Raw genomic sequence first — 14089 nt, 5'->3', positions numbered from 1 at the left:
TAGAATTCTAAAGGCTAAGCAGGGTGGAGTAAATCTAAAATTCACAATAGATAAGGGGAGAGTTAATTCTATCTTCACATGAGGAATGGATCATGGAAGTCCCTGGCCCACCACATCCCTCCCTTCCATAAAATTTTTTTCAGATTAAAATTTATTCTAGGAGAATTTAATATCCTTTAGGGTGTGAATCTTAAAAACTGCTCAGACTCTACCATAGAAGATTTGGTTAAGCTATTCCCTTATTGTAACAAATGGAGGTACTTGACCAGGAATGTATTGGGAATTTTAACATTACTCCACCCATACTTAGTCATACTTTAGGGGAAGATAAAGTTGTAAACTCCTTACTGAACAATGAAAAGTCCCCAACTCATACTTATAGTGAAGCAAAAACCCTGAGCTAGGTCTATTTTTAGATCTAATACAAAAGGGTACTAAGTACGTACAAAGGTTAAATTAATCACTAAAAGGTCAAGCAACTTACAAAGAGCAAGTTTAGCAAAGAGATGTGAAATACTCAGAAGATATAATCTAATCAGAGAAGGTGATAACAAAAGAAGATGTGACCTAAGAATGGTCAGTCCTGGGGAAAACATGTACTGTGATTGGTAGATGTGAAAATTTAGAGGAGGTGACATAAGATAAATTTCTCTTTAAAAGGAGCTGGCTCTGAACTTAGGTTAGAGTTTGGAGTTAGTTTGGAGGAGCTGGATCTCTGAATTTAGTTGGAGTTTAGAGTTAGTTGGAGGAGCTGGCTCTCTGAATTCAGTTCAGGAGTTGAGGATTTTAGTGAAGGACTGGAGTTTTGCTTTAGGATGATCTTGTGGTGAGTGATTAAAGACTGACTAGTCTCTCTTAAGGCTGAGGCCTAGGCCATTTGGCCTAGGCCCTTCATACTATTTACTCTCTAATCTCTCTCTCCCTTTCCTTAATTCCTTCATTTGTATTAATTAAAATCTACATAAAACCCAGCTGACTTGGGTATTTTCATATTTGGAATTTTTCCCATGGTGACCACTTATTTTTGATTTAAATCAAGACACTAAAAATTATCTTTACAGTTTGGCAATTCACAGTTTTGAAACCCACATTTTCGCAGTTACAAGGGCTTGGTGGTACAGGGGAAAGAACCCTGGGTTGGAGTTAGAAAGACCTGAGTTTAAAGGCAGCCTCAGACATTTCTAAAATGTGTGACCCTGGGCAAGTCACTCAACAATAAAATGGAGATAATAAAAGAACTGAGTTTCCGAGACTGTTTTGACAGTTAACTGAGATAGTATTTATCAAGTGCTTAATAAATGTTTTCCTTTCCCTTCCCCTACCCTTGTCTTTGTAACTCCAGTACATAGCACAAATTCTTAGTCTCTCAATTCCCTCACAGTTGTATTACCCCAGCATAGCTCTCTTTATTAATTTGGCTCAATCCAATTGTTTTCTCCTATTTTCCCCTTTAATTTCATTTCTACCTCTTCTAGAAGCACACCAAGAACTTTTATGTTAAGGTCCTGGCATAGAGGTTCCACTATCTTTGGTGGAGGATAGTTTGTTATAGTGAATTTTTGCAAATCTCCATTTTTCTTTTGTTTAAATCTCCTTCGATTTTCATCTTTGAATTGTCTGTGGGACCATTTTGCTTAGTGGTCTTGCCAAATTTTTCTTTCAAATGGTTTAACACTTCACTGCTTCTCTCAATTTTATGGAATTCATAATTCATATTCATAATCATCCATCATACTTCATATTATTAAAGAAAAAATTAATTTTGTACTCTGTGTTTAGATACCAGTCTGCCAGAAACTATTTCAATTCAAGATTAATTTTATTAGATTATTTAATTTATGATTAATCTAATTCCAAGTCATTCTGATTTAGAGTAAGGAGATATCCAAATAGCAATGTTACCTAATGCCCTTCAATTTTCTCTGCTCCAAGAAAATTTTAGGTAACATTTATAGGACTCCAAAGAAGAAAATCAAGGCATTTATTTACCCAGTTTCAGGTTAACATTTTTAATAGTTGCTCAATCATATCTTTATCTCCTTTGTCTTAGACCAATCATCTCCAGGAATCAACGTGTTCTTCTAATGATACATTATTTATTGAATGGAAATGAATATTTAAAAGGGGGGGACTCTTAATTCATTTTGGGAAAGAGGGAGGAATTTGCCCCTTGATGCATTCTTTCCTATCAGATGAAAGTAGGGAGTTGACAAGTAGACCTTTATCTACATCAAATATAATCTTTGCTAAATTTCTGGTGTTCACCTAATTAAAGGCCTGTTATCTTTTGTCCTGACCTGGAATACTCTGAAAAGGGAAGAAGTAAGGATATACTGAAGTTGAATTTAATCTTCTGTAATATAACTCTAAGATGAGGGCAAGGAGAGAATGGAGTCTTCCCTCCCTGCTGGGTCAGGACCAGAGTGAGGTAAAGATGGAGTAGAGTCAAGTAGAGAGAGAGGGGATGGATTATCTTCCTTCCTCAACTCTCCCTGAAAAACCACTCTCTGGTTGCCTTTCAAGACCTTAGCTTCTGTTCCCTCAGAGATCTTGGCTAAACAGTTAGCTTCTTTCTCCCTGGGGAGAGGAATGTCACTTCCCTCCCCACAACTTCAAGTTTCTCTCTAGATGTGTTGGAGTCAGTCACTTGTTCTTATTAAGCTGTTTTATTCTAAGGGAACAAGGTAAGGGATAGGGCAGATGAGTTTAGGAATGAGGCAGAAGGGAAGAGGGTGCAGGGGGTCCCCAGAATAACTGAAACCCCTTTTCCCAAAAGTCTGACAGATCAGGCTTTGTTGATCTGACCCCCTGGGTTCAGTTAGTGAAGAAGCCCTGGCTCTCTAGCTACCTTGGCAACTGTAACCAGTCTAGGACTTTAGGGGATCTGGAGGAAATCTTTCTTTTAGTGAAAAGTTTCCAGTTGAAGTCCTAATCTCTTAGTTGTCTTCTTGGGGTATTGGGTCAAGCTTTCACAGGAGGAGATGAGTGTCGGTTCAGAGATCCACCCAGTCCACCTTCCTGGTAACTTCTCTGAGAGGAGAAGAATCTTTTCAACTTTTCTACTTTTCAACTGATCTTTCAGCTCACTTCCACTCCTTTCCCCAGAATTCTCTCTCCTTTCTGCCCTTCCCTCATTTCTGCAGAATTCTCCAGCTTGCCAGATCTGCTTCTCTTTGTTCTGCTGGCATATTTTTAGGTTCCTTTCTTACACTTCATTAGAATTGTGCTTGGGGACAAGCTGTGGAGGCAGTGGCCACCAACTTCTTTGGAATGAGGAATGAGAGGAGGTGTGGCCCCTCCTCATGGGGGAGAGGGTGCCACTCTTGGCCATAGTGGGAGTTTAAGCCTTTAAAACCATTTTCTTTCTTTTCTCTTGCAGGTACAATCTGGGTACAGCATATCCTGAGCCTCATTTTCAACAAAGATGATATCCAGAACCAAAGCACCATACCTACCTTTGTTAAGATCCCCTGGCTTGAACACAGACAAGTCTTCAAAAGTGTGATGGAGAATGAGAAGTCCAGACCACGCATCATGACCACTCACCTCCAGGCCAAATTTTTAATCCCTAACCTAAAAAACTCCAAGGTTCGAGTAAGTAAGATTGGGCCCAGAGGCTTTTAAAAAGCAAAATAGGATTTAGAGACAGAATAGGAGAAAGTAAAACAAAAAGAAAAGAGGGCCATTAAAGCATCTTTTTTTTTTTTAAATGAAGAGAGGAGAACAGAAAAGCAGAAAGGAAGAATGGAGAATCAAGACAGTTTTAAAAGCCACTTGATGGATTTATTATATACTTTAAAAGAAAAGTATATTCTATGCACCTGCAATTTCATGGACAATCCACTTTTTTCTGTGTATGTGGAATTGCTTATTTATTTGGTGTTTATTCAGCTTAGAATAAAAAATACATGTCTACCAATATTATACATTTATAAAAAAATCACAGTTTATACATATATATGTATCTATGACATAAATGTATGTTTTTGATATCTATCTATACACACACACACACACATATATATATATATATATATATATATATATATATAAATTTTAAAGTGATTGATGCTAGAGCAGACTGGGAACTAATGTAGAATCTCCAGTAGCAAGATTCAAGAACCAAATGCTGGGGCCTTGCCATATGTAGATGAGGAATAGAAGCTTCCAGTTAGGGTGGAAGAAATCAAATTTGTAAGTGGAATATGACAAGATGGTTGACAGGCTGTAGATGGTAAAGTTGGTAGAGCATTGAACTTGGAAGCAGGAAGATGAAAGATTCAAATACTATCTCACCTTTGCTTGCTGGGTTACTGGGCAAGTCACCTAACTTTTCTGTCTCTCTGTTTCTTCTTTTTTAAATGAGAAGTTTGTACTCAGTGACCTCCATTCATTTAGTGACCTTCTATCACTTTTTTTTGAATTGTGATGCTTTGGTACCTTGGATAAATCACTTTACCCTGTTTGCCTAGCCCTTGCACTTCTGCCTTAGATTTGTTACTAAGACAGAAAGAAAGGGTTTTTTGTTTGTTTGTTTGTTTTTAAGAGGAAGAAGAAAATAAGAGGAATATAGCATGCAGGCCTAAGATCCTGGACACTTATTAAGTCCACATTGTATCAATCAGTTAAGTAAGACATGAGGTCTTAATTATGCTTGTCTTGTGGAAAGAATCCAAAACACCTAGGTTCAAATTGCCCCTCTGAGACTTATGCCCTTGGACAAGTCATTTAACCTCTGCCTTAGTTTCTTAATCTATAAAATGAAGGAGTTAAACTAGGCAGCCTCTTAGGTCTGATCCAAATCTAGAGTTAGGATCCTTTGATTATGTTTCAGAAAAGAACTTCAAAGGTAGTGCAGTGGACAAAGTAAGTCTCCCCTCTCAAGAGGTCATCCTCTACCCAGCTTCCTAAATGTTCCGTAAGCATAGGTCTGATCATTTTACTCCCCTACTTAATAAAGTTCAGTGGCTCTTTATTATCTCCAGGAACACATATACATATAATTCTCTCTTTGGCTTTAAAATTCTTTTACAATATGACACCTTCCTACCTTTCCTGACTTTTTACATCTTACTCCCCTCTAAGCACTCTACAAAATCCAACTATAGTGGTCCCTTACTGTTCCCATTCCTCATGAATCTCTTTGTTTTCATAGGCCATCATGCAGGCATAGAACACTCTGCCTCCTGGTTTCCCTGGCTCCCTTCATGCTTACAAGAAACTAATAAACATTTATTAAGCAACTACTAGATGCCAGTCACTCTGCTAAGCTCCAGGAATCCAAAAAGAGGCATATGACAGTCTCTGCCCTCAATGTGCTCACAGTCCAATGGGGGAAACAACATGTCAACAGTTATCTGTAAAGGAAGCTATATATAGGATAAATGGGACATAATTATCAGAGGGAAGGCAGCAGAACTAAGAGGACTTGAGGAAGGCTTAGTATAGGAGGGATTTTAGTCTGTACTTACAGGAAGCCAATAAAGGTCAATAGTCAGAGAAGAGGAAAGAGCATTACAGGCATGGGAGATAGCTAGAGAAAATGCTCAGAGCAGAGAGATAAAGTATCTTGTTTGTGTGATAGGCAGGAGAACAGGGTTATTAGATGGAAGAGTACACAGCAGGGAATAAGGTGTAGGTAGATTGGAAAGGGAGGAGGGGACTAGATTTTGAAGGGCTTTGAACAAGTTGAAGATTTTAAATTTGATCCTACAAGTGATAGGGAATCACTAGAATTTGAGTAGGGAGGTGACGTGGTAGAATCTGTGTGGCACTTTAGTGTATGGATGGAGGATTGGATTGGAGTGGGGAGGGCTTTGAGGCAGGCAGACCTACCAGCAGTTATTTCAAGAGTCCAGGCACAAGGTGATGAGGGTCTGCACTAGAAGTGTGGCAGTTTCAGAGGAGAGGAAGTGTATTTGGGAGCTGTTGCGAAGGTGAAATCCACAGAATTTGACAAGAAATTGGTTATGATGGATGGGTTGAGAAATAGTGAGGAGTCTTGACATCCAATTCAAGATGTCTGAAAGGCAGTTAGAGATGCTATATTAGAAGTCATTAGAGAGTGAGGTAGCATAGGTAGATTTGAGAGTCCTCAGCAAAGAGGATATAATTAAATCCATGGGAGCTGAAGATATCACCAAATATGGTAGTATGAATGGAGAAGAGAAGAGATCTCAGGATAGAACTGCGAGGAATACCCATGCTAAGAAGGCTTGACTTAGAGGAGGATCCAGTAAAATAGACAGAAATGGGGTAGTTAGATAGAAGAGAGTGGTATAGAGGAGAGTGTGTACCAAAATCCTTGAGAGAAAAGACTATGAAGAAGAAGAGGATCAACATTGTCAAAGGATATAGAGGGGCCATGGAGGATTAAGATTGAGACCATTGGTTTTGGCAACTAAGAGGTCATTGGTAATTTGGGAGAGAGCAATTTACAATGGAAGAGGTTAGAATGGAGATTGTAACAAGCTAAGGAGAAAGCTCAAATCCCATTGTTTATAAGAAGCCTTTCTAGTTCCCTGAAATACCTTCCCTCTGAAATGACTTCAAATTTACCTTATGTACACCTTGAGGGCAGGACCTATCTCTTATCTCTTTTTGTGTCCCCAGTAGCCTTAGCACAGTGCTTGACACATAGTAGGTGATTAATAAATGCTCATTGACTGAAAACAACAATATTTGTCAAGGTGAATTGTTGACAAAATTTACAAATGATCTACTCAATCAACTAACATTCTTTTTTCAGAATAATATTTTATTTCTTCAATTTCTTTCTTATTATGTTAAAATACTTTGTAACTCCTACCTATACTCTCCCTGCACTATTGAAGATATAAGTTCACAAAAAGATATTTGTATATATAAAACTATGTAACACACGAATCATATTCTTTTGATTCCGCTTGTTTTACTCTTCATAACTTCATGTGGGTTGCTCCATGTTTTTTTTAAATAATTAACCAGCTCTGGGGATACTAATGTATTATTAGTGGAGACAGAGACTCTAGGACACAGTCTCCATGGACAGAGAGGCCTAGACCCCTTCAGGTTTCTGCTGGGGAAGCCATTGAAACAAAAGGGAGGAGAATGGGGCCAGGCCAGAGTGGAGCTCATCTTGGTATGGTCATTGTTAGTAGGAGTTGGGGTCACAGAGAGCATCCAGTAGTTTACTATTTTATAAAGAAGTATTCTTGGCAAGGTTAGGTAGCACAGTGAATAGAGTGTCAAACTTGGAGTCAGGAGGATCAGGGTTCAGATCTGGATTAGACACTTTTAGCAGTATGAATCTAGGCAAGTCACTTAATCACAATTACTTAGCCTTTGTAGCTCTTCTGTTTTAGAACTGATACTAAGATAGAAGGTAAGTGTTAACAAAAAGAAAAAAAGATCTATTCTTGCTAAATGCTTGGCTCAATTGTTTCTGCAGGCCATAGTAGTACTAGTGTTGTCAGCATCCTCTAAAGTTTAATGCCCTTTGAAAAAGCACCAGTTGACCTACTCTAGTTATGGCTTCCTTCTCTAGTTATCACTTCCTTCTCTAGAATTCAGTTTCTCTAAAGTAAGGATGTTGGATTATATTATTCCTAAGTTTTCTTTTAGCTTCTCTTTATCTTTTGATCCTATAAATTGAATTTTAGGATTTGCTAAGCTTGAATGATCTTGAATTCTATGGTTATATATGGGAATGGGAAATGAGAGAAAGGGGAATTAGTAAGTAGACATAAAGGGGATGCTTTTAGAAAATTGTTTAGGTAACAATTTCTAGAAGTTGACCCAGAATTTCAAGATTCTTCCTATCATTTCTTCATTTGGCTTTTCCTTAGGTGGTATATGTGGCACGGAACCCAAAGGATGTCCTCGTCTCCTTCTATCACTTTCATAAATTTGCCAACTTTATGCCAGATTTCAGCTCCTTTGATGACTTCTTTGATCAGTTCCTTGAAGGCAAAGGTTTATATCTGGGAATGTAGGGTGGTGGGAGCAGAACTCATAGGGAAGAAAACACTGCCAAGCTGTAAGCTCTTTTGAGAGCAGTCCTAATTCTTATTCATCATTAATCCTTTAATTTTAATTTTGAGTTCCAAATTCTCTCTCCTACTCCCTCTTTTACCCCATTGAGAAGGCAAGAACTATAATATCCATTATACATATAAAGTCACCTAAAATATTACCAATACCTAGTTACTTTCAATAATCAGAGCTATCCAAAAGTGTAAAGAACTTATTCTGGTATTGAGGACTTCACTCTTCCAGTGGGAGAAATTCTTCACTGGAAGACTTCAAGTAGAAACTAGAGTTAGAAGGGATGCTTTATTCCAGGGACTGTTAGATCCATACTGTAAGATTCTATAATTTTATCAGTGGCAAGTTTTATCTTATTGTGGAGGTATAAGGATTATATTAGAAAATAAGTATTGTTTTATTAGTTTAGAGATAAGAAGTAAAGTGGCTGGTTTGAGAAAAGAACTGGAGTTTGAAGCAGAACTGAGAGAGCATGTTAATTTCAACTGCTAACAGTTATAAACCTTTTTCTATGTCGATTACTCTCTCTGGCAGTTGGGAGTTGCTCTCTGACAGTTGGCAGAGACATACTCTCAGAGACTCTCTCTCAGGGCTGGAGGAGGTAACATCTTTACCTCTCTGTCTGAGGGAAAGATCTGAAGCAGCTCAGTGTTTCCCTTTCCCAACTTGGGAAACACTATTAAATATCTATTGTGGTTTTTATAGATTGTTTAACTCTGAGAAGACCAAAGAAAAACCTGGTCTTTGGTTGGGTCTGTTAAGACTCAGAGTCCTAACTTGATTCTTGTTGAGACTCAACCAGCTAGCCTTTGCCATTTTATAATTTGAAGGTGAAGTTAAGAAGTTTAAGGATAATAGTGGTAGTTTTTATTTAGATAGTATAAATTTGGGTTAGTCATATCAGGGAGGAGTAGTATAGCCTGTGAAACACAGGAGAAGTGGTTCCTTGTGGAACCTGGGAGTTTATTTGGGTGGATATAGAATCCCTTAGAATTAGAAATCCTTGTTATCATTATATATTTCAGTAAATATTTTATTTTTATAATAAGAGTCTCTTTAAAAGGGAAGTTCACATTTGAGCTTCATTTCATCACTGAGGATACTTTTGATTACATCTATCAAAAGTATATGTACAGTTTGAACCTGATTGGCGAGTTAAATAGTTTTGAACAGTTTTTCTATCTATTTTGTGTAGTTCACCATTACTATTTTTTTTACAAGGGGAATATTCCAGATTCTGGATAGGGAGATAGAGTTATTTTTGGATGCAGCTTGTGGTTATGGGAGTCCTGTTTCTCCCCAAGACCCCCTGCAGTTGATGGGACAGGAGCAGTAGAAGGGCCAGAGAGACCATAAGCTTCTCCTACCTTTACTCTTCCCCATCTGCTCTGTTAAAATTAGGAAAAGATGGCAAACTTATGTCTAAGACAATGGGATTAAACTCAACTAGAAATGGGATCCACTAAATCAAACATAAGGATCCCTCTGGGTTTTATACTGATTTAGTTTTTCCCTTTACATTTTAATTGGTATAACTTGCAGTCAGTAGTGTTGTGTTCCACACGGTAGACCTCTAGTCTAAGATATGATTAGTAGGTCAACCAAATGAGAGAACACTCTGACTTTCCATGGGATATGAGCAGAGTCACAAATGAAATCCCCATTTGTCCCTTCTAGAAATCATAGAATAGTCCATTTAGAGCTAGAAAAATCCTCAGAATTTATCTAAATGACATATTTATGAAAAGATTAGAGTTGGAATTTGGAAGACTGAGTCTAACTTCTACCTCAGAAACTTAGGGGCTGTGTAACCATGAGCAAATGCTATTTGCCTCAGTTTCCTCAAGTGTACAATGGGCCTAATAATAAATAGTACCTTGCTAGGTTATTTTCAGTATTAAATGAGATAATCTATGGAAAGCATTTGGCATAGTACTTGGTACAAAGCAGGCACTATACCAAGACTTATTTTTCTCCTTACTATTTAACAAATGAGGAAATAGGGACCTAGAGGTTAGATGACTTTCTCTATGTCATACAAGTGGTAAGTGGCAGACCATGGATTCTGCCTCAGGGACTTTCTGATGACAGTCAGGGTTTTTTTTCCCATCTAATTCCTTCTGTTTCATACTCAACAATTCTGAACAAACACTAACAGTGCCAAGTTGCTAGGAAGTTTTCTAAGCATTGAGAACACTGCTATTGACTTTAGAAAGATTAGATAGTTTGTGATTTTATTCTGTGCCTGAAACATATGCCTTCCTGTCCTCTGGGCCATGTTAAAGGTGGGTGTCTGGGCACTCCCATGGTCAGAGTCAGGGTGCTTCTGGGCATGGCTTGGGAGCATGCCATTGATCCTCTCTCTGCCTTCTCTCCCTCAGTGCATTATGGTTCCTGGTTTAACCACATAAAGGGCTGGCTAGGTGTCCGGCATGAACTAAATTTCTTTGTGATCACTTATGAAGACCTGTCCCAGGTAAGACCAACATTTCTCCACCATATTTCCCTGTGCTCAGTCATCAGTACTGGATTTCATAGCCTCTTCACATTTTATTCTTATGGGTCTTTTCCTTCTTGGCCTCAACCAATCCTGGTGATGCCTCTATTAGAAATGAGGGATGGTCAGTGTACCTCACTTTAGCCATCAGCATTTTCCCAATTGAAAACTTTACATGCTGGATTACTAACTCCACTGAGATCTTCCCAGATGTCCAAAACACCCAGGGACACAAGCACATGGTGTTGGGATGCTTGGGTATAAAGTGAGCAGAATCATGCCTCCAGAAACATATGTATAGACACATTGTACCACAGGGATATATATATATATATATACATATATATATGTATATATGTAAAGCATATATAATCTCCAACAAGAATATGCATACATACATGCATATGCAATACATATATCACATATTCCCAAACACATGTAAATGCATACATCTCCACAAATACATCCTTAAAACACATGTACATTCATATACCTATCTACTAGATCACAAATTAATATAATCCTCATAATAGCCCCATAATCACAAAAAATGTAGTCACAAAGAAACATAAACATATTTTCACATGTAATCACATATACTCTCTCAAATATAGAGATATACATATTCACATATACACATATCCCCCAAACATCATATGTCAGCACTGGCAAACCTTTTAGGGATCACATGCCCAAACACTACCTTCAAGCTGCCTATGAGACTCCTACATTACCCCAGAGAGTGGAGGGAGGAAGTGCTCACATTGTTTTGCTGGACAGAGGGGTGGCACTGTGGAGATAGCAGTCCCCTCCAGTATGCTGGGGTACATGTCCTACATCTTTGCCAATGCGGTCATATACTCATAAACATTTATGCAAACTCATATTAACAAACACTTAAATCACATATCCACATATCCACAAACATACTCTCACAAACATATACATGTACTCATAAACATATTGACACAATCCCAAATGCATGCACATTGTTACAATTACATGCATATAGTTTATACACACATAATTACACATACTTTCATAAATAGACATATATGTTCTCATTCACATGCATTACATACATATACATAGATATATGCTTATAAACACATGCATAGATATGGATACACCAATGGTTATAGGTAGTGAGTACTTGCTCCCCTATCTCTAGTCTTGGCCTCTGATTTTCAACCCTGCCTTCAGAATCCCTGAGTTTGGTTTCTTTCAGCTTCTCCAGGGAGCTTAACCTTTAAGCTCAAGGGTAGTAGGGATTATGAAGATGCCTTTGTGAGGGAGGAAGGGAGGCTGGGTGCTATGAAGCCTCAGCCTTATCCGTGCTCCCCATTTCCAAGGAACCTTACCAAGCTATCCAGAGCCTGGCCAAATTCCTGGGCCAGCACCTAGAACCGGAGTATCTCAAGAGCATCCTGTATCACAGCACCTTTTCCTTCATGAGTCAAAATGACCAGCTCAACTTTTCCACGATCTCTTGTGAGGTCTATGACCACAGTAAGGGAAAGTTTTTCAGGAAAGGTAAGGAGGGGTTCAACTGGGGAAGGACACCTGTATGGGGGGTTCTCCCAAGCCTCCACCGGGGAGAAGAAGGGTCTTCACTTCTCACAGAATTTCACTGTGTCCTTTTCTCCCTTTAGGCATGACTGGAAACTGGAAGGAATACTTCTCCCAAGATCAGGATGTCAGATTCAATAATGTCTACCAGGCAGAGATGAGAGAACTCACCTTTAAATTCCCCTGGTCTCTGGACTGACCAGGAAAACAAAAACCAGACCCTTTCTCTTGTCCTCAAGCTGATCATTATAGTGATGTTTTACCATAATGCCACACCCCTATTCCCTGTATCTGGCCAGCTCTGAATCACCTCCTATTTTTAAAACTTTTGGCAGCCCAGGGCCTCTTTACCCTTCTGGAGTCCCCACAGAAGCCTAGCACCTCAGCTATACAGAATCCACCACCAGAAAGCAGCACCAGCAGCAAAAATCTACACCAAGAACTCTTCTCCACTTCTATTGTCACTACCCTAGTACAGGATTTACTTAGGTATATAATTCCCAGCAAAACTGCAGCTACAGGCCAAGCCCAGAACTTCCCCACTTATAGAAACCAATTCTCATGAAGCCAGCACAGAAATCAATCATAGAGGCTCATACAATAAGTTTGAGTACATCAAGCTTCAATATGCCGCAGTGACTTGACTTCACAAACCAGTAACTTGCCAGTGGGAAACTCCCTAGTAAGAACCCTGAGAAATGACCAGTCTAAATTTGAATTATGCTCCCAGTACCCCTCAGCCTCAATGATATGATTGTTGAATTGTCTTCTAAGAACTGCTGATTAATTATTCCATTTTATTAAAAGCAATAAGTAATTTTCCTTGATTGTTTGTAAGCTCAAAACTTCTCACAGGGTAATGAGAAAATTAAGCCACCTATGACAAAATCATTTATCTTGTATTCTGTCTGTAATCATAATACAAAAATATAGAATGTTAATCAAGTGATTTGTTAAAAGTTAATGTATCACTTTTCTAATTGTCTCTCTTGAACATGTGTGTTAGGTAATGTAATCTGCATGCCAAGAAAACGGGTATAAAAATAAAAATCAAGCCTAGGACAGTGGAGTGGCTGTCAAGCTTCAAAGCAGTCCCATGACCATAATGATTAATCTGTCTTCAGCTTGTTATTTATTTTGACTGATCATTCGCCAGCCACCAGTCAGGAACCCTGGAGTTGTGAGTGAGGCACAACCCTGACCACGGCATTTGACTAGTCTATTCCCTACTTACCTGCCAAGGTGGTTTCCCTAAAACTCAAGTCTGTGTCACCCCTCTCTATTCAATGAATTCCAGAGGCTCCCTGTTTCCCTCCAAGAATGGCAGAATAAATGCCATTGTTTGACTTTCAAAGTCCTTAATAATCCGGACTCTATTATTTTCGAGTATTTTGAAACTTCCATGCATCCTAAAAAACAACTGTATTGGCTTGTTGCTGTTCTTCACCTTCAACTCTCTGTGATTTTACAATGACCTTCCCTTTTGTCAGTAATGTCCTCCCTTCTCATGTCAGTCTCAAAGCTTCCTGGTTTTCTTCAAGATTCAAATAAATTTTTACCTTCTGCTGGCCCTCTCTTTCTTTGCTCCTTATTGTACCTTCCCTTGGAGAAGACCTTGCAGTCAGAGTAGTAAGCCACACTTAGAAGGACATTCTGAAGCAGGCTGATTTCCACCAGTTCTCTGAAAATTCTTTATATATACATTATCTCTTGGGTATTGTGAAGATTGGATTTAGCTGACTATCCCTAAGTCAGCTTTTAATAGCTTATTTTGAATCTACACAAATCAGCTGAAGAAGTAAATTTGTTATTTCCAATTCTCCCTTGCCCTAGGGAACAATAAACCCAATTAGCCAACCCTCACTGGCAAAACTGACTGGAGTGTTAACTAGCTGTGAAAAAAACCTGAAGAAGTAGCCCTGCTAGAGAGAGTGATTGTATTAAGTTTTAGCCTTGTTCCACTCTGCCTTTTCACCTAGAAGAGTTAATTGTATTAAA

The 14089-nt window shown here is 38.6% G+C and overlaps 1 protein-coding gene across 4 annotated transcripts in view; it reads left to right on the top strand.

The window, feature by feature from the left end:
* The window catches only part of LOC100033268 (sulfotransferase 1C3-like), a 40136-nt gene extending 26475 nt beyond the window's left edge, over positions 1–13661 (top strand). For all 4 annotated transcript variants that reach the window (XM_007476659.2, XM_016427680.2, XM_056813868.1 and 1 more), the window contains 5 exons: positions 3380–3594; positions 7827–7953; positions 10407–10501; positions 11875–12055; positions 12175–13661. In XM_007476659.2, coding sequence (XP_007476721.2) covers positions 3380–3594; positions 7827–7953; positions 10407–10501; positions 11875–12055; positions 12175–12290 — 734 coding nt within the window. In that variant the 3' untranslated portion in view covers positions 12291–13661. The remainder of the gene's footprint in view (positions 1–3379; positions 3595–7826; positions 7954–10406; positions 10502–11874; positions 12056–12174) is intronic.
* The last annotated feature ends 428 nt before the right edge of the window (positions 13662–14089 follow it).

This window comes from Monodelphis domestica, chromosome 1 (genome assembly GCF_027887165.1).
Source record: "Monodelphis domestica isolate mMonDom1 chromosome 1, mMonDom1.pri, whole genome shotgun sequence".
Lineage (NCBI taxonomy): Eukaryota > Metazoa > Chordata > Mammalia > Didelphimorphia > Didelphidae > Monodelphis > Monodelphis domestica.
The sequence above is the reverse complement of the archived record's forward strand: the minus strand, read 5'-3'. Positions and strand labels throughout refer to the sequence as shown.